This window comes from Petaurus breviceps, unplaced genomic scaffold (genome assembly GCF_028583685.1).
Source record: "Petaurus breviceps papuanus isolate PSGF00001 unplaced genomic scaffold, PetGlider_PUasm1.0 90730, whole genome shotgun sequence".
Classification (NCBI taxonomy): domain Eukaryota; kingdom Metazoa; phylum Chordata; class Mammalia; order Diprotodontia; family Petauridae; genus Petaurus; species Petaurus breviceps.
The window spans coordinates 6,781,743-6,807,242 of record NW_027187324.1 but is presented as its reverse complement, the minus strand read 5'-3'; the positions used below and the strand labels follow the sequence as shown (position 1 = coordinate 6,807,242).

Sequence of the window (25,500 nt, the reverse complement as noted above, 5' to 3'; positions counted from 1 at the left end):
GCTTATATTGTATAATTTAATTGACAATTTTTGAGGTAGAATTATCTTTTATCTAATTCTAATGAAGATTTGTTTTAAATAAATACATAAACCCCTCATTCACATGGTAGCATAATGAAAAATGCATCGATTAAAGGAAGTGTTTTATTTATGCTAATAATTGGAATAGGCTTTTACTATCCAAACATTTTCTAGGTTGCCAAAACCATTGAGAAGTTGCCAGTTACATTCAAAGGACACTTAAAACAAAACAACTGAGAAACAAATTCTATCTCTGGGGTATGGTGAGGATAATCAATCCAAAAAATATCAATCATCTTGGAAAACAAGGAAATCTGTATATTTATGACTATCTCTTTATGCCTTACCCAAAGAGGAAAAATTGGAGGCCAATCAAATATAGTCTCTCTTCCTTTCACTCTGCCATAAACTATATTAAAAACAAATCAAGAATGTGGATTTTTGACATAATTATCATTATGTAACTTCCAAATCACCAGAACTTACCTCCCCTTATGGGAGATATATCCATTTTGTTAACATCTTATGTTGTGCTGTATTTCACATTGTCATTGGCAGCATATTGACTTAATATTCAGCAAGAGGATTAGACTCTGCCTGGCCAAGTAAGACCTAGCATTTAGTGTGATCTCTTGCAGATGATCCACCTGGAGAATATACAAGAGTTTATACAGATCTGAAATTACTATTATCACTGATGGTTAAGAAGTGTCCTAATGATTTGTAGATGTCATGAATAGTACTCAGTATTGCTTTCTTAGCCCCCTGCTGCATTGAAAATAGCTTGCAATTTAATCAGTTTTCAGTATTATTTTTTTTTTTTGCAATAGGGCTGTCACTGGCAATAACACCACTTTGCATATGCATCAGTTTGGCTCTACTGCAGATTTTTGTTCACATTGGACTCCTACTGATGTGCACTGATTTAACATCTAAAAATGAAACTTAATTTTATATAGCTTATAAGGAGTCCCTAGAGGGTCTTGTATCCTAAAAGCTAATATTTTTCAGACATAATCAGCAGGAATAGGTAATGGATTACCATTAGCTACATTAGCAGAAACGAAACGAAAAGAAATAGCTTCAGAATGTGTGATATGTTCTTAACAACTCTGTATTTTACAAAGATACGTAATATAAAATTACACAGATCAGTGTTGCAGCTTCACATTATTCCCCATGTTTATTCATAATGATTGTTTCATATTTAAAGAACACCAAAATATTGTGTTTTGTCAGCCAAGGACAATAATAGTTTAATAGTAATTTATTTTAAACAGCTACTGATAATACTACCAATCAACACATTAAGTGGTGCCAACATTGGCATCTTGCTAAATAATCTCTAGACATTGCACAGAGAGTACATCTTTCAAAGATAAGTCAGCAAGAGCAATCAGAGCAGAAAATTAGAATTTGGTATCTTAGAATTCAAATACAGCTAAACTAAAGTTTTAATTGGGGTGATCAAAAAGGGCACTTGATGTAATGGTATCTTTCATTTGTTACTAATTGTTTGTTCCCGATGAAGAAGAAGCATATTTTTGAATGTTGCTGAATTGAGTAAAGATGGCAGTGGAATTAGCAGCTAGGTTTTATAGTTAAAATATGATGGATTAGGGGAGGGACTAAATGCCACAGAGAAACCCTTTTTCAACTTGTTTTATGACAAAAGTGCTTTTTTCCTGTGTTTTATTATAGAAAGTCAGCAAACTGGGTGTAACAAATATCGAGTGATTTGTTATTTGAAATGATGATGATTGATGATGATGATGATGAAATGAATGGTTATTAAGTGGTACTGAAATTCAGACTTGAATATACAAGGAATACAAAACTTATATGTACTGTGATAGCTCCACAGAAGGGCAAGACTCAAATCAATCTACCAAATTCTCCACCTTGAAAGAAAAGGGATAATTTTGACTTGAATCATAACTTTTCTTTTTAGTCCTGATTTTGATTCAAAGTGCAGTTCATCATAGTCAGAGTCCAGTTAAGACATCAGGATAGCCCTCTGTTTACTGGCAGATACGATAAAAATTATTTCAGTTTATCATTGGAGTTCTTTGTAAATTCAGCTTCAGAGGATGTATCAAGAAAAAGATTTTGGATATCATGAGATGCTAAGTTTGGGGAGCTAGAGTAGGGTTCAGAAATTAAGAGCTACCTTTCTTACTTTGTGTATGAAGAAAATGAAGCCCAGAATGATGAAGTGATATAAAAAAACAATTAGTGTCAGAACTAGAAAAGAAATTAAGATCTTCTGATTTCCAGTTCAATGTTCTTATAAATAAAGCACAATTGCCACTTATGAAGAGGCTTACTTGCAGAAATCACTAAGTAATTCTGCCCCTAAAAGTTGGAATGCATTTATTTAAGTTGTGCTCTGAAACCTACAAAATTGGACATCAAGTATGACTAGACTCCCTCTCTAAGTGCTTTTTTAAATACAGTATAGAAAAGGATCTTATAAAGCCCATCTCCAAAAGGCAATCCGTGCCTTAAAGGATCAAAGTATCCCCTAGGTCTCTAGAACAGTGTTTTTTTTCACTTCTATTTAAAGGTCTCCTCATATAAGGTAACTGATTTCTACTTGTTTATTTTTCATGGTAACAAATATAAAGCGATTTGCAAGTCCCAATGTGCTACATAAATTTCAAGTTATCATTATTATTATATTTGAATAGATATTCAATATTTGGTATCACTAAATTTAGATTTTTATCTTCATTTAATTATAGAAACATAATTAGCTAATAAACAATTCCTAAGTCATAAACTCTTACTCTTAAATCTTATTAAATACTTTCATGGACATTTTAGATATAGAAATGCTAAGTGATTGGAAGCAGCTGTACCTGACACTTTAAAGTTTGTTCTGGTAGAATGTGTTAATGATTGCTGGAAGGCTTGTTTTTTAGTTAGAGTATATTTTCCAACATTCACTACCCCAGTGAATGCCCAGAGTGCAATGTCAATGAAAGACATTAATTAGCATGGTTGTTTCCAGGTAAAACACTTTATGAAATGAGGGAAACTGACTCTGTACCTAAGCATTAGAGTGATTGATTTTACCTTTGAACAGGGGCTCTTGAAGGTTGCCATAGACAATGCCAGAGCTCAAGAGAAACAAGTCCAACTGGAAAAAACAGAGCTGAAGATGGATTTCCTAAGGGAACGAGAACTAAGGGAAACTCTTGAAAAGCAACTGGCTATGGAACAGAAGAATAGAGGTATGGCAGGGGTTCCAAATATAGTGCGTTTTTTTTTTCAAATGTATGACAGAAATACAACATTTTCCCAAATTTACCTATTATTTACACAAAATTTTTTCAGTAGCATTTGAACTATGGGCTCATTCTATTTCTGGTTTGATCTCCAAAGTACATGATTCTCCTTAGTCCACATCACAGGGTGTTAATATCTATGAATTGTCTCATTAATCATGTAAGTCTGATTGCTTCTCCTGTTTTACTGATTCACACTGTTTGATATAAGAATGAGCTTTGATAATATGACAACCGTGTAGAATAACTTTCCATTCAGTCTGCATTCTCTTTTGAAAAATTTAAAGAGTTAAATATGTAAAGCCAAACATTCCTGTCTCCTCAAGCAAAACAGATTCTCCAAGATATTTATCAATTGAAATGGAACACTGATGAATTAGCTCAATAAATGGCCAAAAGTAAGTGAACATCTATTCTTTATCTCTATATCTCATCTTGACCTTGCAAGGTCAAGCATACATTCATAACTGGAGCTGATCTGGCTCCTTAGTATATAATCTAACATTACTGATGATGGTAGTAAGGAGGATTTAATTTTAATTAATTATAAAGTGCATCTGTTTTAGAGAAGCAGATGGATGTAGTGGATGCAGTGTTGCCTTTGGAATCAGGAATACCTGGGTTCAAATCCTTTTTCTGCATAATCATAGGCAAATCAGTCAGTTAACCTCTCTCAGTCTCAGGCAACTATAGCTTATTTTTTAGGTTTAGAAATGGATTACAATCTGCTTCTGTGAATATTCTATCAAAGAAACAAAAGAACCCTGAAACATAGACAAAATGTGCACAAATATCTTTAAAGAGTCATTTTAATGTAATTATGGATATTTTACTTGGTGAGTTGAAAATCAGTGCCCCCTTTGCTCCACCTGACCTTTCAGTAGCACTGAACTTGAAGGTAAAATTTAATAAAACTAAAGTTTCACACCTTGGTTCAAAATATCAATTTAACAAATAGAAACTGGGTAAGGCATGGTAATTTATCTTAAAAAATTTGTTCTGGGGCTTCCTAGTGGAGTATTAAGAGTTATAAGGTTGATATGGCAGACAGAAAAGATAAGGAGATCCTGGCCTACATTAAGAGAAGCATGACTCTCAAGAATAAGGTGATGTTCCTGCTCTATTCCATCCTACTCAAGACATATCTGGAGTATTTTATTCAGTTTTGAACAGAACAGTTTAAGAGAGACATTGAAAACCCACAGAATGTACTGAACTGACCGACCAGAATAGTGGAATGTTTAGCTAAGGCCAGGGCAGTTAGCTGTCTCTGAGCATTTCAAATATGGAAAAGGGATTAGATTTCTGTCCTGCCCGAAGAGCAGAGCTAGAAAGAATGTGTGGATAGTGCAAAGAGTTCATTTAGGTTGCTATCAGAATAAAAACAAAACAAAACAAAATACCCTAATTATGAGCTATTCACATGAACCACTGAGAAAAATGTGGGTAAGATAATAAATTCAATGGATTCAAAACCGTTTGATTGTTTGCTTCCATGCTTGGATGTCAACATGGAAAGAGGTCTTTCATGACATGCCTAGGGTATCTATCTTTGGTTTTAACTTCATTTTATTGGTTTGCTTATTTTGGTCAAGGGGATAAAGGCATAGTGGGCCTAATCAAATTTGCTGGGTGACATAGACTAATGTGTTAATTGACTGAGCCAGTATCTAAAACTACGTTGCCATTGATCTTAATCGAGTAAGTTGAGACTTAATAGGGATAAATGTAAAGTTTTACACTTTTCATTCAGGGAAATGAATACCACATGTACAAGATGTGGAAGGTGTTTAAGTGAATTAAAAGCAGAGGTGTATAGTTGGTTAAAAATTCAATATAAGTCAGCAGGTTGATATGTCAGGAAAAAAAGCTGATGTTATCTTAGGCTTCTTTAAGAAGTATAATGGTATTTAGTACTACGCACATGATATTCCAACTATACTCAAGCCCGATCAGACCACATCTAGAACATTATATTCATTTCTGAGAACTCCCTTTCAAGAAGAACATTGATGAGCTGGAGAATATCAGGTCGGATGGAAAAGTGTCTTGAGGTTCTATCACCGGAGTTTTGAGCAAAGGACCTGTGGTTTGTTGTTTCCGTAACGTGGAAAAGGGCAGACTTGGAGAGGATATGAGAGCTTTGTTCTTGCCAGGTATCTAAAGAACTAGCATATAGAGTAGGGCTTTCATTTGTTTGGCCTTACCATGAAGAACAGAATAAGGAGGAGTAGGTGGAATTTTAAGGGAAGTAAATTTCGGGGTGATGTATAGAAAGTTTTTCTAGCAATTAGAGCTGTCCAACATTGGAAAGGCCTGCCTCTGGAGGTAGTGAATTCTCCCTCAATGGAGATCTTCAAACAAGAGATGAATAAACTAGATGATTTCTGTTGTTTTTCTAAAGCCATGATTCTCTGACTACATGAGATGTGCCACATTTTTAAATGACGTGAGCACATTTAGACAGAAGGATTTTGAAATAAGCAGACTGTATACAAAGTGCCATTAAGACAAAACACAAATGTAGGAAGCAAGCACAGTAGAAAGAATGTTACCTTAACAGTGGCATTTTGCAATAGAATTCTATCATGGTACTACCTTTTGTTAAGCTCCACTTTTCATTAGAATAAATCTGGTTTTTTATAGAAATTGAAATTCAAACCATTAAGGCCCTAAAGAAGCAGTCACTTGAGAGAACTTGAGAATGTTGTTGGCTCATACCCGTATTTATATCATGTTAAATTCCTCTAACCACTAGAGGGCAAAACAATCACATATCACTCCACGCATCTATGATTTAATTAATTGTGAAACAATAAATTGAAGGTAATAACTAGCAATGATTATTTATTAGTAATATGTCTATTGAAAATGTCTCATTACCCTGAAGTGTAGCCATGACTATCCCATTTGATTCAGTAACACAGGAGTTGGTGAATGGCCAGTAGTACGAGACTGTTTTTTGAGACTGTTGACAGAAATTTCATTAGCATTTTTCCTTCCAGATGAATTATGTTGAAAGTAATTTCCCTTTTCTGAGAGTCTTAGGGTCCAGGAATTTGGGGGTTGGCAACAGTTGGCATTTGAAATAGTAAGTGCTTAATAAATGTATACTGACTTGACTTAAAGTTATTAGTTTATTTCAAGTTATTTGGCTCAAAAATTAATCAGGAATCAGTCATTTTGCTTTATACCTTTCATCTGATGAAGGACTTGCTATAATGTGATTTCCTAAGATAGATAAATATGCAGTGACAAAAAGGACACCTTAATGTTAATATCATCATTATCAGTTAAATTAATTTTAGAAATAGAATATTGGTGATTTCTTGATTAAACTTATTTACATTTCATGCAAGAATATGTCAGTTGCCATGCCTCGTTTGGGAAAGCCAGCTTCCATTTATATATACTTCTATCAACAAATAGGTCCAGGACAGTCTTCAACATTTGTACTTTTCTTGATGAAATAAAATTAGCAAACATTGTGTGTATCTAAGTCTTGGTTTTCTTTTCATCATACCTTTCATTCTATATCCTGGAGATTTTATTTTATCAAACCCACCGTCATGCAAATGTTTCATATATCAGGGCATCCTTTTAGATACTGGAGTTGAACAATAACTGTATCATTTTCTTTTGTCTTAAATATCCTCTTCCCCTCCCATCTGCACATCCTCTAATTAATGCATCCTACTGCTGTGCAGTCTGATCAAGTAGTAAAATTGGGATTATGTCTCTTCTGTGGACAGCTACACAGTGAGGCCTTGCTCATTCTGGCTCTGCTTGTCGTAGTCACATTCACAATATGTCAGCCATGATAAAATTTTAATTCAAACAGAAACACATGCTTGCTTCTCATTTGTTAAGATTATTTGCCATGTACTTACACTGTAAAAATTAAAATCATCATCATACTGAAAATACATTTAATGCACACTTCTTGAAGTACATTGATTCATTACTATTTAATGATGATACATTAAATTCTTGGATAAAATTAAAGTCCCAGCTGGGGGTAGGGTGAAGATGGGGGTTTAGAGAGAAGTAGGAGCTTTGCTGTAATACTTATTCATGTCTGCTTTAAATGGCAGCTCATGATATTTTAGTTGTAAAGTGCATAGATTTTCTTGCATTACATTTCAGCAAAATAAAATCATACATTTTGTTGGAATGTATTGGAGCTCGTGTGAATTCTGTGTTAAGGAAGGATCAATATGTCTAAGGACACAATGAAATATCCTCCAAAAAGACTTCATTCCCTCTTATATCTTATAAACATACTTCTGAAAAAACTTATTTGTTCCTTATCATATGTTTGCTATGTCTTTTAAAGTTCCAAAATGTAATTATTTGAATTTTCTTGTTCTATGAAGTATAAAAAGACACCTTCCCAAAAAGAGAAAGACAAACAAGCAAAAACTCCTCTATTTGTCCCTTCCGATTAGCTCAGTATAACTTTTCAAGGGCTTACCTGCACAGGTTTAGACTGTCCTGAGCTCTGAGCCAAGGAGTAGGCAATTTAGCCACTGATTATAAGATTTCTTTTTTACCAATAACTGAATATTCACTAGCACTATTTTTTAAGTTTTGTTTCTAGTAAAACTACTTTTATATATTGAAAGTGAAGTTGAAAATTTGGAGATTGATCTAGGGAAGAAAAAAAATAGTCTAACAGAGCAACACTTAGCTTCATCTTACTGTTTTGAAGACATGTGTTTTAGACCTGAATTATCTAAATAACTAGCCCATCCCATTTTACTTTCTACATGTTGACCCAGTCCACCGTATCCATCGGAAATCGGGAAATATAATACCTTTAGTTAATAACATGCTATCTTTTGCAGCAATAGTTCAAAAGCGGCTAAAGAAGGAGAAAAAGGCAAAGAGGAAATTGCAGGAGGCGCTTGAATTTGAGACTAAGCGTCGAGAACAAGCGGAACAGACCCTAAAACAGGCAGCATCAACAGATAGTCTCAGGGTCTTAAATGGTAAGAAGTTATATATTGCTTAACATTGACTGTGCTTTTGTATTATTAATGAATGGTTATTAAATTATCCTGTAGATTTACATTTTTCTATTTTATATGTTTCATTAATCTCTACTGGAAGATGTTATTGGAAGGAAAAGCATGTGTTAAAGGAGTGCAACCCTTTACTTTTCCTTATTTCATAAATTTATTCTACTTCTTCCTCTTTCTCCTCTAGATCTGTGAGCAAATATTGCTCAGCTGCTTAACACACCAACTAAAAACAGGCTAAATTATTAGTCTGACAACTCATTCCCCCCACCTCCCTGCTTAAGAGCCATCTTTCATTGCTCATTAATCTTTCTAAATCTTCCTAAAATTGTCATGACCTCCAGTCATTGTTCAACATTTTTTTTTAAATGACGAAGGTTGATTGTATTGTAATTCAGCACAGGAGTAACAGGTTGTAAAAAGGACCATAGGAATCAAATGAAATATGTCAGTCTTATCTTTCTGTGCTTTTAGACTCTCTGACCCCAGAGATAGAAGCTGACCGCAGTGGGGGCAGAACAGATGCTGAAAGGACAATACAAGGTAGGAATTTGCAAAAGGCTATAAATCTAGATCTTGCTATATGAGTTTTTCCTCCGCTTTAGCCTGCTATTCAAGCATGTAGCCTACCATCTGGGCCACATCAAAACAAGTTCAAACAAGGTCAAGTTCATCTTGCTTGTTTATATGACTGAATTCATTTTGTGCTGATAGATTTCCTTTAAATTAACAGGTCATTTCTGTTTATACAATGCAATTAAAATGGAATAATTAATTTTAAACAATGTATGATTAAATCTTGGGCACAGTAAATGCATTTTATTTAATGCATAGAGTTGGTTTTGTAGGGGGAAGATTTTCTATCTTGTACTTAAATGTGAATATCGTAACTATACAAATAAAATCATAGCTTACCCAAATAGGCAATTCTCAAAATTTAAACTTTATAACTAATCATTTTAGTGACAGTTACTGCAAGGTGTGTTTCAATAAACTAGCCCAAATGTTAACAATAAATATGATTGTTTATTCCCAGTTTGGTTTTTTCATTTGCCAAATGCTCTATATACCATTATTTACATTTTAATAACACAAATCTGCTGAGCAAATTTATATATAGAACACCGAAGGGAGCTGTAGTACACACCCAGAAGAGCTAAATATGTATATTGCAGAGACCACACTATTAGTAAAGAACAAATTCTGAAGGTAACATGTATACTCTAATGTCTACTCTAGCCAATAAACCAAATCTACCAACATGAATACTAAACAGCAAAAATAGCATTTGTTTTCAATTTTAAATGAAGGTGCATTCTTCAAAGGAAAGCCTAAATTGATTAACTACTATAATCGCTCTCAATTGCTTTTATTTTGCATTTTAAACTCAATCATTTTTAGGGTTTCATTTGACATCATTTTTGTGTGTTATTTAATCCGATTTTCTGGCTCCAAAAATGCTGCCACTAGGTTACCATAAAGTAAATACATCCTTGTATATTATTGTGTTTTCAAAAGTGTTAACAAGTAGAAATTCAGGGACAATAGGGACTGGCATGGAAAGATTTTTCATTCTATGCATTTACAATATCCGTACAATTCTCCTTGGTCATCTAAGAATTGATATCGCAATCATAATACGTTATTTCTGTATGGGCTTTTGCAATATTCTAATTATTTGTCTCGTTTGATCCTCATAGCAACCCCACTGTGTCACTTTTCAAAACTTTATAAACATGTGAAATAAGTAAAGACTAATGAGGCCTAAACCTCCCTCTTCATCAGAAAATATCTGAGTAATCCTCCAATAAATGGCATACAGAGGTTGATACTGGAAAAATATTGTCTTCTTTTTATATGTGGAATTTGTATAAGCAAAAACAGATTTGTTCTATCATATATACTGCCTCAAGTAGCCTGGAAAAAGATCTGGAGAATGTATTAACCCATATTCTCCATAGCTCTCCCTTAAGTAGATCGAATTCTACATTGCCTAATTTCTCTGTTGTCAGGCGAGCATCACAGAGGTAAATATTGCTGCACATTAAAGAGGATCTTGCTCTGGTCTGACAACTCATCTTCAATTCAACTTACGCAGACATTAGGAGGGAAAACAAAAAGATATTCTCCGCTTTGTAGAAGAGAGAACGTAGTCTATTGTTTGTAATTCCATAATCATTTTACGTTTTAATGATTGGTGCAGTATGTATACGAGTTTAATAATCACCAATATTTTTTATCATTATTGATTGTACAGTTATTTTCTGTTAGTGCTAACTAGGAAAGCAAGTGTTTTGATACTTGGATCAGTCTGTGATCAATTAATCAAAAAGTGTTCATTTACTACCTATTTATATACCAGGAAGTTTCTTAGGCACTGGGAAATACAAACACAGAAATCAAATCATGATTTCTTTGCTATTGGTATTCATCCCTCTGATCATTTCTGAGTCATCAGTATGTCCCTAAAAAATCCTCTATAGACAATCAGTCTAATACAGTAGAGGCCTTTGATTTCTCAATATTTTGTGAGTACTAGTAAAGTACTCAGGCTATCTATATCTTATCAATTACTGTTATTATATGACTCATCTAACTCCTTTTCTTATTACATATCCTTAGTCATCTCTTTTCAAATATACAGTATAAGATCTCTATTTACTCTATATGGATAAAAAACTATATTTTAGTAATTGAGGACAGATTTTTCTAAATCATACATCTGTGAAATGTGACCTATAAAGAAAATACTTAGTCATAGTTGTTGGCTCCAGCTCTACAATTGTATATCCTAGGAAATTCCAACCCATTTTAATATTAGTCTAAAATTACCTGATTAAAAAACCAAATCCCATGGAATTATAGGGTCTCAAAATTGGAAGCAAGCTCAGTCTTCTAACAACACAAACCATTGGTAAACCATTAAGCCATTCTATATCTTTAGCCAAGTAGTGAACCCACCTCTAAAGCAAAAGTCTTTCACCTTTTTTTTTTTTTATAGGATCATTTGGTAGGCTGATGAAGCCAATGGACCCATATTTTTAAATTCATAGCATATATAAGTTGCAAAGGAAGTCATGTACACATCTAAATGCATGTACATATATACATATAGATAAATATAGAGAACTGATGATATCCAGAGGGATCCCATTTCACATTTTAAAAACTCTAATTGTTATGAAGTTTATACTTATATTTGCATCCACTCATGGCTTCTAGGTCCTCTGGGACCAAAGAGAAGAAATCTAATCTTTCCTCTACTTTGTCCTTCAAATATTTCAAGATAAAATAACATTCTCCATATACTATCTCTACCCCACCCTTGTCTTTTAATTTTAGCTCAAAAAACATTTCTTAATCACGTATCATAGATAGTGCAGAATAGCTAGGTACTGGGAATGTAAAGATCCAAAATTGAAACAGACCTTCCCAAGGAGGTTACATTCTGTTGGGGAGGTATGCCATATACAAACCAAAGAAGAAATAAGGAATAGGGGGCAGCTAGGTGGCACAGTGAATAGAGCACTGGTCCTAGAGTCAGGAGGACCTGAGTTCAAATCCTACCTCAGACACTTAACACTTATTAGCCGTGTGACCTTGGTCAAGTCATTTAACCCCAATTGCCCTGCTCTCCCCTCTCCAAAAAGCAAAAAAAAGTAAAGAAAAGAAAAGAAAACTGAGACAAAATATAAGTGACTTGCCTGGGTCACACAAGTAGTGCCTGTGGTCATATTTGATCTCAGATCTTCCTAACTTCAGGTCCAGTGCTATATCTGTTGAGTCACCAAACTTCCTTATTTTGGCAGGTCTGTGATGGATAGATTAGAGAGGGATCCACTTCAATCAGCATTGATTAAGTGCCTACTGTTTGCTAGGTTCTTGGAATACAAGATAAAATATAATATTCCTTGTACTCAAGAATTGAGAGGGAGACCATTTCGGAGGCTTACTTCTTTACACATTTCAGTCTATCTCCTTCTTTCTTAAATGTGGTAACTAGAGCTCAAAGACATTTTCCAAAAGTTTTCTGATCAAGTCAGAGTACTGTGGGGGTACATGTCTTTTTTTTTTATTTTGGATTTTCTCTTGATCTCTCTTTTTTTTTTATCTTGCTGTTCACAAGCCCCATCCCGGATAATAAATTCTAATGCACTATAAGTGATTGTTAGATTGAGAATCAGCATGGTATAATAAAAAGAACACTGTAATTCTAGTCAGAATTCCTGAATTTGAGTTCTGACTACAATATTTACTAGCTGTATGGTCATAGGCAAGTCATTTAACCTCTCAACCTCAGTTTCCTCATCTGTGAAATGGAAAGAAATTTAAAATTGCATTATCCACTTATTGCAACAAACCCCTACTTTGTTGAATAAAAGCACTTTGTCAGTCTGAATAGATGTTTAAATTACGGATTAATTATACCCCTCTCTGTTATCACCCTTTAGTGCAAATCTTTCTTCTCTCCCATACTTTCTCAGTATGTTATGCCTCACTATAATGTAAAGAAGTTTTCTCTTTTAGGCAAAATTAGGTCATCTGACAACAAAAATACAGAACAAAAATGACTAACAAATAAAAAAAGAGGGTCAGCTAGGTGACACAGTGAATAGAGCACCAACCCTGGAGTCAGGAGGACCTGAGTTCAACTTTGGCCTCAGACACTTAACACTTACTAGCCATGTGACCTTGGGCAAGTCACTTAACCCCAATTGCCCTGCCCTTCCCCCTCATACAAACAAAAAAGAAAGAAAGGAAATAAAAGAAAAAAAAGAAATTAAAAAAAGAACCCATGTTACTGATTACAGAATCTAAAGAGAAATTTGAAAGAGGCAGAATACACCAGGTTATTGTCATTACTGATTTGTAAAATAGACCATGTCATGTATTTGGGGAGTCATGAGGCTTTCTGAGCACCTGCTGCTTGATAATACTGTCAGGAATGCCACAAAAATAGCCCACTTCCCTGCCTTCCCCAGCTCCCAGCCTCCCCAAGCCCAGGTGTTATGATCCTTCTTTCTATTCTCTCTCATTCCCAATCCAACCATAACTGAAATTATTCTCTCTTCCAAAATAAACTCAACTTAATTGGGAAAGACAAAGCAAATTAGTAAATCTTTGTGCTTGTCATGTATTTATTTATTTTTAACATTTTGGCATAAGTGAATGCCATTTCTGGCCCTGGCGTTAGTCATCTAGCAGTCAGCCGCTTAAATACTGCTCCAGTGCCAAGTAATTACCCCCAAACGAGCACCTAGGGTTAGACTAAGTATTGCCTCATTGGCATTAAGTAACACCGTTTCTGGATCACTAAAGAGGTGAAGAGAGGAGCCTAGAGAAGTGATGATAAGCTAAAAGTGAGAAGAAAAACAAATTATAAAATGATTCCTGAGAAATTATTCCATAAATAATCCATTGAATTTTCTCATATGAATGAATTAGTTCATGGTCATGTAGTATAAAATGGCTTGGTGATGACATTTATCAAGTGTGATTTTTTTTAATGGATACTTAGAATCTAATAACTAGTAGAAAGTTGATGGGAGCACCTTGGGGGTATATTAAGTGAAGAAAATAATTAAAATCCATAGGTCATTCATCTTAGAATCATGGATCTAAAGTTAGAAGGGATCTCAAAAGCCATCTAATTTAGTTCTCATTTTACAGATGAAGAAACTGATGCTTAAGGAAGTTAAATGACTTGCCCAAGGTCATCTAGGTAGTAAGCATAAGAAATAGAAACTACCAATGCAAATATTTAAGTCTACCTATTTTTATATTTTCTAAAATAACTGTTTTGATCATTCAAATAACTTTATCTTAGATAGAAAAAGTGACATTTTGAGTGCAAATAACTAATATTTTGCCTGGATACACACACACAAAACACATACATACACACACATAAACATATCCATGAATTATTAATTATTACTTGGAATGAACAACCTTGCTTTATACTTAAAAGTATGGTATGATGTTTTGTCTAGAAGATATAATAGAAAAAAATCACAAAAATAATCAATTCTATAGCTATCAACAGAAAAAAAAAGTTTCTTTTTTTCGGTATTACTTTAATTTATTTTACATTGCTACCATTATGTTTTTATCCATATTCTCTTTCACCTCAATTTGCCATTTTGAATTTTAACTTCATTTTCCATGTCTCATAATCTTATAATACATTTTTCTATATACCATCTTATTCCTTTATGGCATTAAATAAAGCAAATAGGCCTCACTCAGTTTTCCTTGTTTCTTATATAAGAAAAGAATTGAATCTCCATTTTATGCTCTTTAAATATGGGCTTAGGATGCCACACGTTGATAATTCAATGTTGAAAAATCTCATGTGATGTGTAGGTCATACCAAATTAATTATAGTTGCTAATACTCTAGAAGACAAGAGGAAGTTTCCAAGTGTCTCTGATACATTGGTAAAGTGACCCTTTAAAATATGGTAAAGTTCAGTAGGAACAAGATTAATCCAACAACGTAAATACCACATGAAATATTATACTCTCTGAATAAAACGTTGTGTGAGATTAAGATTCTAGCACTTTTTCTGCCTTAGTCACCCTTCCCCCAAATCATTCTCTACCTAGCTAACAAAATGATTTTGCTGAAGTGCAAATCTGACCCTGGCACTCCATCATTCAAAACTCCAGTATTAACTGCTAATCACTATTATTTCTAAGAACAAATACAATTCCTTTGCTTACCACTTAAAAATTCTTTACAACTTGATCGATCCCTATTTATCTTTCTAGGTTGCACTCTATGTACTCCACAATTCAACCAAACTGTCCCTCCTCTAGCCATCACACCTAATACTCCATCTCTGTCTCCATTCCTTTTCTATCCCCCATCTCTGAAATACACTCCTTCTAACATCTGTGCCTTCCAACTCCCCTTAGATCTTTCATACCCCAGGTCAAACACCACCTTCTACATTAAAGCCTTTCCTGGTTCCCCCAGGTAGTAGTGTCTCCCATCATCAAATTAGCTTGTATTTATTTTATATATTTACATATACATGCTTATATATGTACATTTTGTTATTTTAATGAAATATAAGCTTTTTGAGAACCAAGATTATTTCATTTTTCCCTTTGTATATTCAATATCTAACACAAAGAAGGAACTTAAAAATGCTTATTGATTGACTGACTGATTCTATCCCTGGTGTCGGTTTAGGGCTTGCCTCCAGACCTCTCAAGTCCATCGAGTTACAATTAAAACTTTTAGACCAAACAGCCAGTATAAAGCTAGGCAGAGTGCAGATAACCTCAACCAAAGATTAAAGGCTCAACTCAGCTCACTAATGTAACTTCTTCTAGCTGCCTGATTTCCTCCAATTATTTTTTCCCTTACGTTTTTTGGCATGAAACGTTTGACAGAGTCCTCTCATTTAGATGACTTTCTGGTCAAACAATATTAAAATTGCTGGGAATATCATCTAGTTTGTTCTGTTATCTGATTGAGGAATCTTTTCTACAGCCTTCCAGAAAGTCATTCTATTGTCATCTGCTTATTGACATGACAGTGGAACTCAAGTGCTTTTTGACTCTTAGGACCCTGTTCCTGATACCATATATGTACCATAATCTCAGCTGAATGTCTTACATCTTCCTACCCCGAAGGGACAGTGAGAAAGTCACTTAGTGGTTTGATCTGTTCTAGGACAGGACCATTCACCTCTAGGATACGGTAATTCCCATACATAGGTTTAGGATTAGTTCTGTTATTGTCTGGATGCATAGCTAGATGGAAACGTATGAAGAACAAATTCTTCCTGCTTAAAGAGATTCCAAATCATGACCCTGCCAATTTTTCCCTGTCCCATGGATGACTACTTGCCTGAGTCCTAAGACCTGCTAGTTGCTAAATAGCGGTAACCTTGTTTTTTTGTTTTTATTTTTGTTCCCTTGTTTCAGTTGGAGCTTACTCATTGTGACCCGATTTGGGGTTTTCTTTGCAGAGATACTGGAGTGGTTTGCCATTTCCTTCTCCAGCTCATTTTACAGATGAGGAAATGGAGGTAAAGAGGGTTAAGTAACTTGCCTGGAGTCACATAGCTAGTAAGTTTATGAGGCCAGATTTGAACTCAGGAAGATGAGTCTTGCTGACTTGAAGCCCGATTTTCTATCCACTGCACCACTTACCTGTCCTATACAGCCAGAGAGTTTATAAAAGTGGCAATATCAAGTAAGGTTGACTTCTCAAATAAGGATGGAATTATTTGCTGTATTTTATACTACTATTTGAGTGTTGGTTGCTGTAGACCTACAAAATCAGAATCTTTCAGGTAAACTCTTCCTTTCATTGAGGTAAGGATAAAGATAACATTATTACCTCATACCTGGTAATCTCATTGAATAGACTTGGGGGTATGTCTTGTTTAATTAGTCCTATCACGTTATAATCACAGCTCTCAAATGCCCTTTAAGTGCACAATGGCATGGTAGTGTGAGGAAAATCAGTGTTATAATAGGATGCCTCAAAAGGATTATGGTACTCAAGTACTAGATGCTGTTCTTTTTAATATACCATACTCTATGTTATCTTGACTGTTGCTGGAAAATTGCATATGATATTGGTTATTATGCTTCAGAAAGAGGCTGTAAAACTTGGAGCCTGGTGAAATAAGGTGAGAAATGCAATTAAAAGGAAAGAAAATAGGCCTTATGAGAAAACCTTAATAAGTTCTATCTTGTTTTATTTTTATTTTTGGATACAAGTAGCTTAAGGGTTAAGTATATAAAGGACTTTTATGAAGAAAATGCTGAGCAGTTGTTTTCTCTGTCCTTGGTAGACCAAACAAGAGGAAATTAAAGCAGAGATATTTCAGTTGGGCATTAGGGTGAACTTTTTTATTTGAGTCAATAAAATCCTAGAATAGACTAGGAAGGAAAGTTGTAGATCTTCAAAGAGAATAGACACCTCTTCCCTTTGGAGGATTTAAACAGTCATTTACTAGAAGTAGGCAACTAAAGCAAGTTTTTATTTCTTCCTATTCTTTCCCATTGTATAACTTTAAGATTTTCTGATAATGTCTTAAACTCAGCTCATGTAGATTTTGTCCTGCTCTAATGATCAAATTTGTGTTGTGCACACAGAGCATAGATTATGCCACTTTAAATAAATCGAATGAGGCAGACCTTTTGTTATCATGATCACACATACTTTCCTTTGGCTTATACAGGTTTTGGGATTGCAGAGTCATTCAACATGGAATTTCCCATCATCTCTGTTACCATCTTTGTGCCTTTCTTTCCCCACCCCAATTCCATCAGGGGCACACCCAATCTCTTCTTTCTTACCCACTATTTTAATCTCTTTGCAAGAACTAGATATTTCCTCTTGGTTTTCTTTATCAGATTCTCTCCTCAACATTGCTACCTCTATTTCCTCCTTCACTTCAAAAAATATTCTCAAAATAACTTTGTGCAGAGCATTAGGCTGGAAGTAGAGAAAAAGCTGTGGTATATTTCCTCACCTTAAAGAGTATTAAGGGAAAAAAGTAAAGTACACACATCAAGGGATAAAAGAGGGCCATATGAAATACTCAAAGAGAGAATGATCATTTCCAACTGTTCGAATTTTTCTGAAACTACAGAAACTTTCTTTGAGTTACCTTCCTTCTCCTCATTATTTAAAACATAATGAGATAGTAAGAATAAAAAAAATCTCACCTTGGATTTTTTGGTGTGTGACTTTAAGATCTGTTTCATTACTATATAGTTACATATCCTGTAAACCATGTCATCAAAATAATGTTATCTTAAAGAAAATCATCAATTTACTAGAGTTTATTTAAATGATCATGGAATTCAAAGAAGAAGAAATTTTTTACTTCACAGATAATACCATAATTCTTATTGGACACTCACAGGTAATATTTGTCATGGAATTTCTAAAGGAAACTGATAAATTAAGAGAGTACAAAGAAGAGTAAAAAAAGTGATTAAATTATGTAAATATTTGCATGGAACTTTATAGTTTACAAAGTGCTCTCATATTTATAAGTTAATCCCTACAGCTTTGTCAGGTAAGGATGGAGGCTATTAATATTATCATTTTTCAGAGTAGGAAACTGAGGCTCAAAGGAGATAAGTGACTTGTTTAGAGTTACACAGTTAATAAGTGACAGAAGTAAACCCCCTGGAATTGAGGATTACATGAAATAAAATTTGTTTCCTAAATAATTTATATAAAACTGGGATTCTCTATCAAGGGAAGAAAAGGGGGAGAAATAAGAATTGAAAAACACCACATTCTACTTTTTTAATAAAATTCAAAAGAAAACATTGCAGAAAAAATCATTCTTAACATATTACCTTTTCCTATGCAACTTTATAGATTAAAAAATCTATCCTTCCAAAGAATAATTATTCATATGAATGTGAATGTAGTATGAAGTTGCTGTGATAACTTGAATTACCTATAGGCTGTGCTTAGGAAATCACAAGCCCTGACTGATGGAAGTTCTTAATTTTAAAAGCCAATTTTAAAATGCCCTTGAAAGTATTTTTCTTTATTTTGTATCCAATTCCTATAATCAAAACTGTTTTTGCTTTTCTTCTTTCTTTGACTGATCTGAGATCATAGAAAAACAAATGGTCTTCTAGCAAAACAACATAAAAGGATTGCCTTTTTATTTTGGATCTATTTAAAATAAAAAATCTAATTCTTTCTGGTTCCTGTGTATTTACAGATATACATAGAATTGAATATAAAGCTCCTTAAATATGCACATAATTTATTAAGCTACTAAACTAATTTTCTTTTGCCTTGGAATTGTAGATCTGGAAGGAATCTTAGAATTAATCTTATCCAATTTATTTTACAGATGAGAAAACTCAAACATAGAGAGGCTAGGTCACTTGGCCAAAATGTGTCTCACCTCTTTATAGCAAAATATTTACTCTCTTTCCAGAGAAGATTGAGTGTATCCAAAGGTAACTCCTTCAACTCCCCTATCTGTGTATATCATTACTCATCCTTTCTTCCTTTCTACATTGGTGGAACCTGATCATTGATAAGGCTAAATAAACCCTGTTCTTATGATTTTGATCCCCTGATTTCAGTCTTAATCTCTCTTGAACTCTAGCATCAAATCACATACTGTCTATTAGATATTTTGAATTACATGTCTTTCTCAAACTCAATATATCCAAAACAAAACTCATTGTCTCTCTCCCCAACTCACCATATGCATACTTTGTGAAGTCCTATGTTGTAACTCCTCAATCTCAGTCATCCCATAAATCTGAAATTTCCCAGTTTGGGTATTTCTACCTCCAAAATATATGTCTTCTTTTTCCTGTTCACAGCCAACAAACTACTTTACAACTTTCCTAGACTATTTCAATAGCCTTATAACTAGTTTCTCATATTTAAATCCTTCCAAACTCTAATTGATTCTTCATATAGCTGCCACCTTGACTTTACTAAATAGTAAACACATCATTCTTTTATTCAACCAATTCCAGGCTCCAAGTTCATATCCTTGAAGACAGGGACCTTTGTATTAATATCAGCTAATATTTAGTAAGTATACATAGTAGGCATTTAATAAGTGTTTAATTGAATAATTTGTATAAATAAACCTTTCTTCCCTAAATTTGGGAACACTAAAGAATGCTCTCTCTCTCTCTCTCTCTCTCTCTCTCTCTCTCTCTTTCTCTCTCTCTCTCTCTCTCTCTCTCTCTCTCTCTCTCTCTCTCTCAAATACTGGACATTTAAAATAGGAGAACTTCTTGTATCTTCTGTCAAATTTCTCAAATAATATATCAAATTGATGATATGTACCACTATGCAATGTCAGTTTCTCAGTTTTCATTGAATACGGTTACAACATTTCTTCATTCTTTTGCAAAAAAAAAATATGGAACAATTAAAATAACAACAATTTACACTTTATAAAGTGCTTTCTCTTCTATTTTTCATCATGTTGATCCTCACAACCTTCTGAGCTACAGTCCAGGTTTTATTGCCTCCATCTTCCAGATGAAGAAACTGATTCAGAGAAGTTAGTTGGCCTGGGAAACAGAATTAGTAAAATGTAATGATAAGATTTGAATTCAGGTTTTTATGACTTTAAGTCATAAATTAGCTTTTTGGCATAGTGAATAGAATATTAGACCTGGATATAAGGGGGCTCGCATTCAAATGCTGCCTCTGAATGACCTTTGGTAAGTCTCTATAACTTTTGTTAGCCACAGCATCAGTTTAATTATCTCTAAAATGAAAGGGTTGTGTTAGATGGCTTCCAAGATGCCACCCCAACACTAAATTATGATCCTATGACCCTGCTGCCTTTCCCAAAACAGGATTATAAATTTAGAGATGAAAGGGACCTTAGTGACCATTGAATCCTATACCATAGTAACACGCAAAATTTTGTCATAAAATAATACCCTTAAATAAATAAATGTCTTATTGTGCTCACCTTAGATTCAGAGAGTAAATTGATCGAGTCTTGGATGACAGATAATTTAAGTGCAATTTGAGGTACAAATCCACTTGGCTATATTTAAGGATGCCTAAACTTTTAAAGCTAAGATATGTCTATGCCATAAATATCAAAACAAAAGAAATAGTATTTAAAATAAATTAGTGATGTGATAACCTTCAACTATCATTTGATTTCTAGACAGTCCCAGGGCTTAGGGGGTAATTGAACTCCCAGTCATTCTTATAAGCTCACTCCTTAAGCTTAATATGAAATAGGGATAGAGTTTCATAGTGAAGATGATATGGCAAGTGATTTAGTGAAATAAAAAAAAGCTTTTATCTGTCTATGGCTATAAAATAAACAACTGCTTAGCTTAAAAGTGAAATTAGATTTCAGGGAATATTTCAAAACCACTTGCTGACTTGCCTCCCTATTTTCATTGGCATGGCATTAGAAGCAGCTAGTTCGTGCATTGAATAAAGAGCTAGGGCTGGAATCAGGAAGAAGCAAGTTCAAATAACTTTGTGACCCTAGGCAAGTCCCTTTACCTCTCTTTGCCTCAGTTCCCTCTTCTGTAAAATGAGAATAATGATAGCACATACCTACCAACGTTGTTGTAAGGATCAAATGAAATATAGCTGTAAAGGGCTTAGCAAAATACCTGGAACATAGTGCTGCATAAATATTAGCTAATATTGTTGTTCTATACTTACAGTTGTGTTAGAAAAAATATAATCATTATGAACTTTACCTCAAACTATGTTTGTTTTTGTTTTTTTGGTATTTTTTGTTTTGCTTTGTTTGTTTTTTTGCTTTTTAGAGGAAGGAAGGCTGGGCAATTGGGATTAAGTGACTTGCCCAAGGTCAGATGGCTGGCAAGTGTTAAGTGTCTGAGACTGAATTTGAACTCAGGTCCTCCTGACTCCAAGGCTGGTGCTCTATTCACTACACCACCTAGCTGCCCCTTCAAACTATGTTTCTTGATTCAAAAACACACACCAGAATTATCCTACTCTAAATAAAAACAGAATAGTTATACATTTTCCCCATTAAAAGATGTGGATAGGGGATGCCAGGTAGCGCAGTGAGTAAGAACACCAGCCCCAGAGTCGGGATGACCTGGGATCGAATTCAGGCTCAGACACTTAGCACTCAACCGGAAACACCTGGCCACGTAACCTTGAGCAAGTTACTTAACCCCAATTGCTTAGGGGCAGCCAGGTGGTGCAGTGAGTAAGAGCACCGGCCCCAGAGTCAGGATGACCTGGGATCGAATCCAGGCTCACATACTTAGCACCAAACCCAGAAATAACTGGCCGTGTAACCTTGAGCAAGTTACTTAACCCCAATTGCTTTAAAAATAATAATAAATAAAAGATGTGAATGGGTTATCTTTTCCTACTCAATCTAATCAATTTAAGATGATATTGATTTAGTTACACAAAATGTGTTATTGACTAGAGGTAAAAAACAATAAATAATTTTAGGTTATTTTTACTGATCATAGGTCCTTGTTAACTGCACATTTGCCTAGACTATTAGTGTTCATTTAAAAATTTTGTGGTTGAAAAATTATGTTTATTAACTTTTTGTGGAATTTCTTAATATGTCATTTGACTTTAGGAATGAATGTGTTATATCTTCCTTCCAATAGTTATGAAAACTACATCATGCCAGATGATCAAAACAAACAAAAACCTTAGGGAAAAGTTATGGATATTTTGAATTTTAATCATTTCTACACAAGTTCATCAGGCTGCATACAATTTATTTTTCATAGCCCTTAAATTTGAATGCGAAGAGCTATGAAAATGAAATCTTGTTTCTAATGAACCTGTGTGAATATGATTAAGATTCAAAATGCCCATTACTTTTTTGCTCAATGTTTCTGTTTGACATGATCTCCTAGTATGATGTAATTTCAAATAGTTATGTGCAAAATTAAAGAGCCAGGATATGATCAAGTATAAAGTTTATTTTAGGAATATTTAATAAAATAACATCAACATCATATTGGAATTATGTACAGCTGATTTGACTTATTGTACATAAGGTGTTCTCTACAAATAGCCCTGTAATAAATGTCTTTGTACTTATGAAATTTTTGAATTTGAGGGCCCATATGGCACAAAATACTGTGGTGGAGGATGGAAGTGGTGTTTCTTAAGAGTAGATTGTACATTCTTGAATGGAAAATAGGCAAGTTCAACTAATACATGTAATGATCCTTTGGTAAGCATTGGAACAGGACAAATTGCAATATATTTTTCATAGTTTCCAATGATATGTTTGAACATGGAGATATATGTAGGCTTTAAGCAAAATATCTCTTAAGGTTTTAAGGAAATGGAAACATGGAGAGACTTCATTACATTTAGCCTCTAGTCCTTTATTAATTTGGTCAATTCAATTTAGTTCAATTCAATAAAGTCTTCCCTCTCTTCTTTTCTTATTTAATTAATATTCATGTGTATACATGCATGCAATATATGTGTTTATATTTAAATCTGTATAAGCATTTTATGTGTACTATGTGTATGTATGTATGTATATATGCATACATATCTACCTATCCATATATCTCTCCATCTATCTACCTTTCTATCATTCTATCATCTATCTATCTGTCTATCTATCTATCTATCTATCTATCTATCTATCTATCTATCTATCTATCTATCTATATCTTCAACATAATTCTACTTTCTCTCTTAAGCTTTTCCTGATGACCCTGGATTCCTCCCAAAGCCTTTCCTAGAACATTTGTTTTAGAGTAACTCTCTAAGGCAAATATTATGTAATATTACATCTTGCAATTTTTTCTGTGCTTCATCCCTCTACTAGATTGTAAATGTCATGAGGTTAGGAACTGTCCTATATAATCTTTATATAGTCAGTAGTACCTAGCATGGTACTATACACAGAGTAGACACAATAAATATTAATTGAATTTAATTCAGCCAAAATTTATTCAGATTTTGCATGATTAAGTGGATATAGCATTGACCTTGGTAGCAAGAACCAAGAAGACAAAAGTCTTACCTTTAGAAATATGCTGGTTATGTGTGACCCTAGGAAAGACATTTAATCTCTTAGTGTTCTAGGCAATACTAAGATGACAAGCTGCAGAAAAGTTGCTGATTTACATTGGTACAATGGTTTCTTCAGATCTGGGAGTTCCCTATATCAATAAAATCATGAATTTAGTCCTTGTGCCTCCCATCCATATAACAAAGTAGGTTCAAGAATAAAAAGAGAGATGCTTTTGAGACACAATTCAACTAGGAAGCTGGATCTCTGTAGGTCAAGATCCTTGCAGTGATAACTGGAATGAGAGACCAGAAATTAGCCTCAACTCTAGACTGTCATTTGAAAAGACAGCCAACAGTAGTAATAATAACGATAACAGGTACCTTATGTTGACATTAACCCTAAAGAATAATCTCTGAACTATAGTTAATAAGTAAATATAAGACACCTTGTATATAGAATGTAGAAAATTCAATGAAGCTAACATCTTAAGTATTTAATATCATATCTATTATTATACTCAGTAAGGAGAAAGAAGAATGGAAAATAAATGCAGATACCTTAGATAAATAAACATTATAGAAGGGAGATCAAGATAAATGTGCTCTAGGAGAAGGATTCTTCATTTAATGTCTGTGAACTTATTTTGAAAATATCATAACCATTTCAAAATATTTGCTTTCCTTTGTAATCATATGTATTTAACTTTATTCATTTAACAAATATTATTCTGAGAAAAGGTCCATAGGCTTCACCAGACTACCAGAGTAGTTCATGGCACCAAAAAAAACTTTAAGAATCTCAACTCTAGGAAGATTTAAGAAGGGAGAAATCACTTTCACATGAAGGTGGTAGGGGAGAAATTGGGGAAAATTGCATGGAGACAATACTTGAACTGGTCTTTGAAGAAACAGTATAATTCTTTTCTTCTTTCTCTCCTTTCCTTCCTCTCTTTCTTTTCCTTCCCCCTTTCCCTCTTTTCCCCTTCCTTCCTTCCTTCCTTCCTTCCTTCCTTCCTTCCTTCCTTCCTTCCTTCCTTCTTTCCCCCACACCAGGGATTATAAGGATATATCACCATGCCCAGAATAGAATAATCTCAACATGTGTTGATGAGAACAGAGTTCATTCCAGACAAAGGATATGGGTTTCTTAAACATACTGAGGCAGAGGTGGATAGAATCCAATGGACTTGGTAACTTATTCAATCTAGGATGTGGGGGAGAAGAAAAAGTTAAAAGCAATTCAGAGATTTCAATTTTAGGTGACTTAAAGGATAGTGATTCCACCAAAGGAAATAGTAGAATTGAAAAGGACAAGTTTTAGGTGGAATATTAATAATATTAGGCAACATTTCTATAGCACTTACCATGTGCCTAACACTGTGCTGAATACTTTACAGTTATTATCTAATTTGGTCCTCACAATATCCTCAGTGCTTTATTATTCCCATTTTACGGAGGAAGAAACTGAGGCAAACAGAACTCAAGTGACTTTCCCAAGATCACATAACTAAGTGTCTCAGGCCAGATCTGAACTCAAGTTTCCTGGCTCCAGGCCCAGAATTCAATCTACTACACCACCTAGCTGCCTAATATATCCAAGTAGAAATGGTCAGTATATAGTTGGAAGTGTGGGTGTAAAGCTCTGAAGAAATATCAGACCTTTAAATTCAATC

At 34.1% G+C, this 25,500-nt stretch overlaps 1 protein-coding gene across 3 annotated transcripts in view; it reads left to right on the top strand.

Moving 5' to 3' along the window:
* Positions 1-25,500, top strand: part of DACH1 (dachshund family transcription factor 1) — a 502,642-nt gene that overhangs the window by 447,949 nt on the left and 29,193 nt on the right. For all 3 annotated transcript variants that reach the window (XM_069066774.1, XM_069066775.1, XM_069066776.1), the window contains 3 exons: positions 3,110-3,257; positions 8,159-8,302; positions 8,807-8,875. In XM_069066774.1, coding sequence (XP_068922875.1) covers positions 3,110-3,257; positions 8,159-8,302; positions 8,807-8,875 — 361 coding nt within the window. The remainder of the gene's footprint in view (positions 1-3,109; positions 3,258-8,158; positions 8,303-8,806; positions 8,876-25,500) is intronic.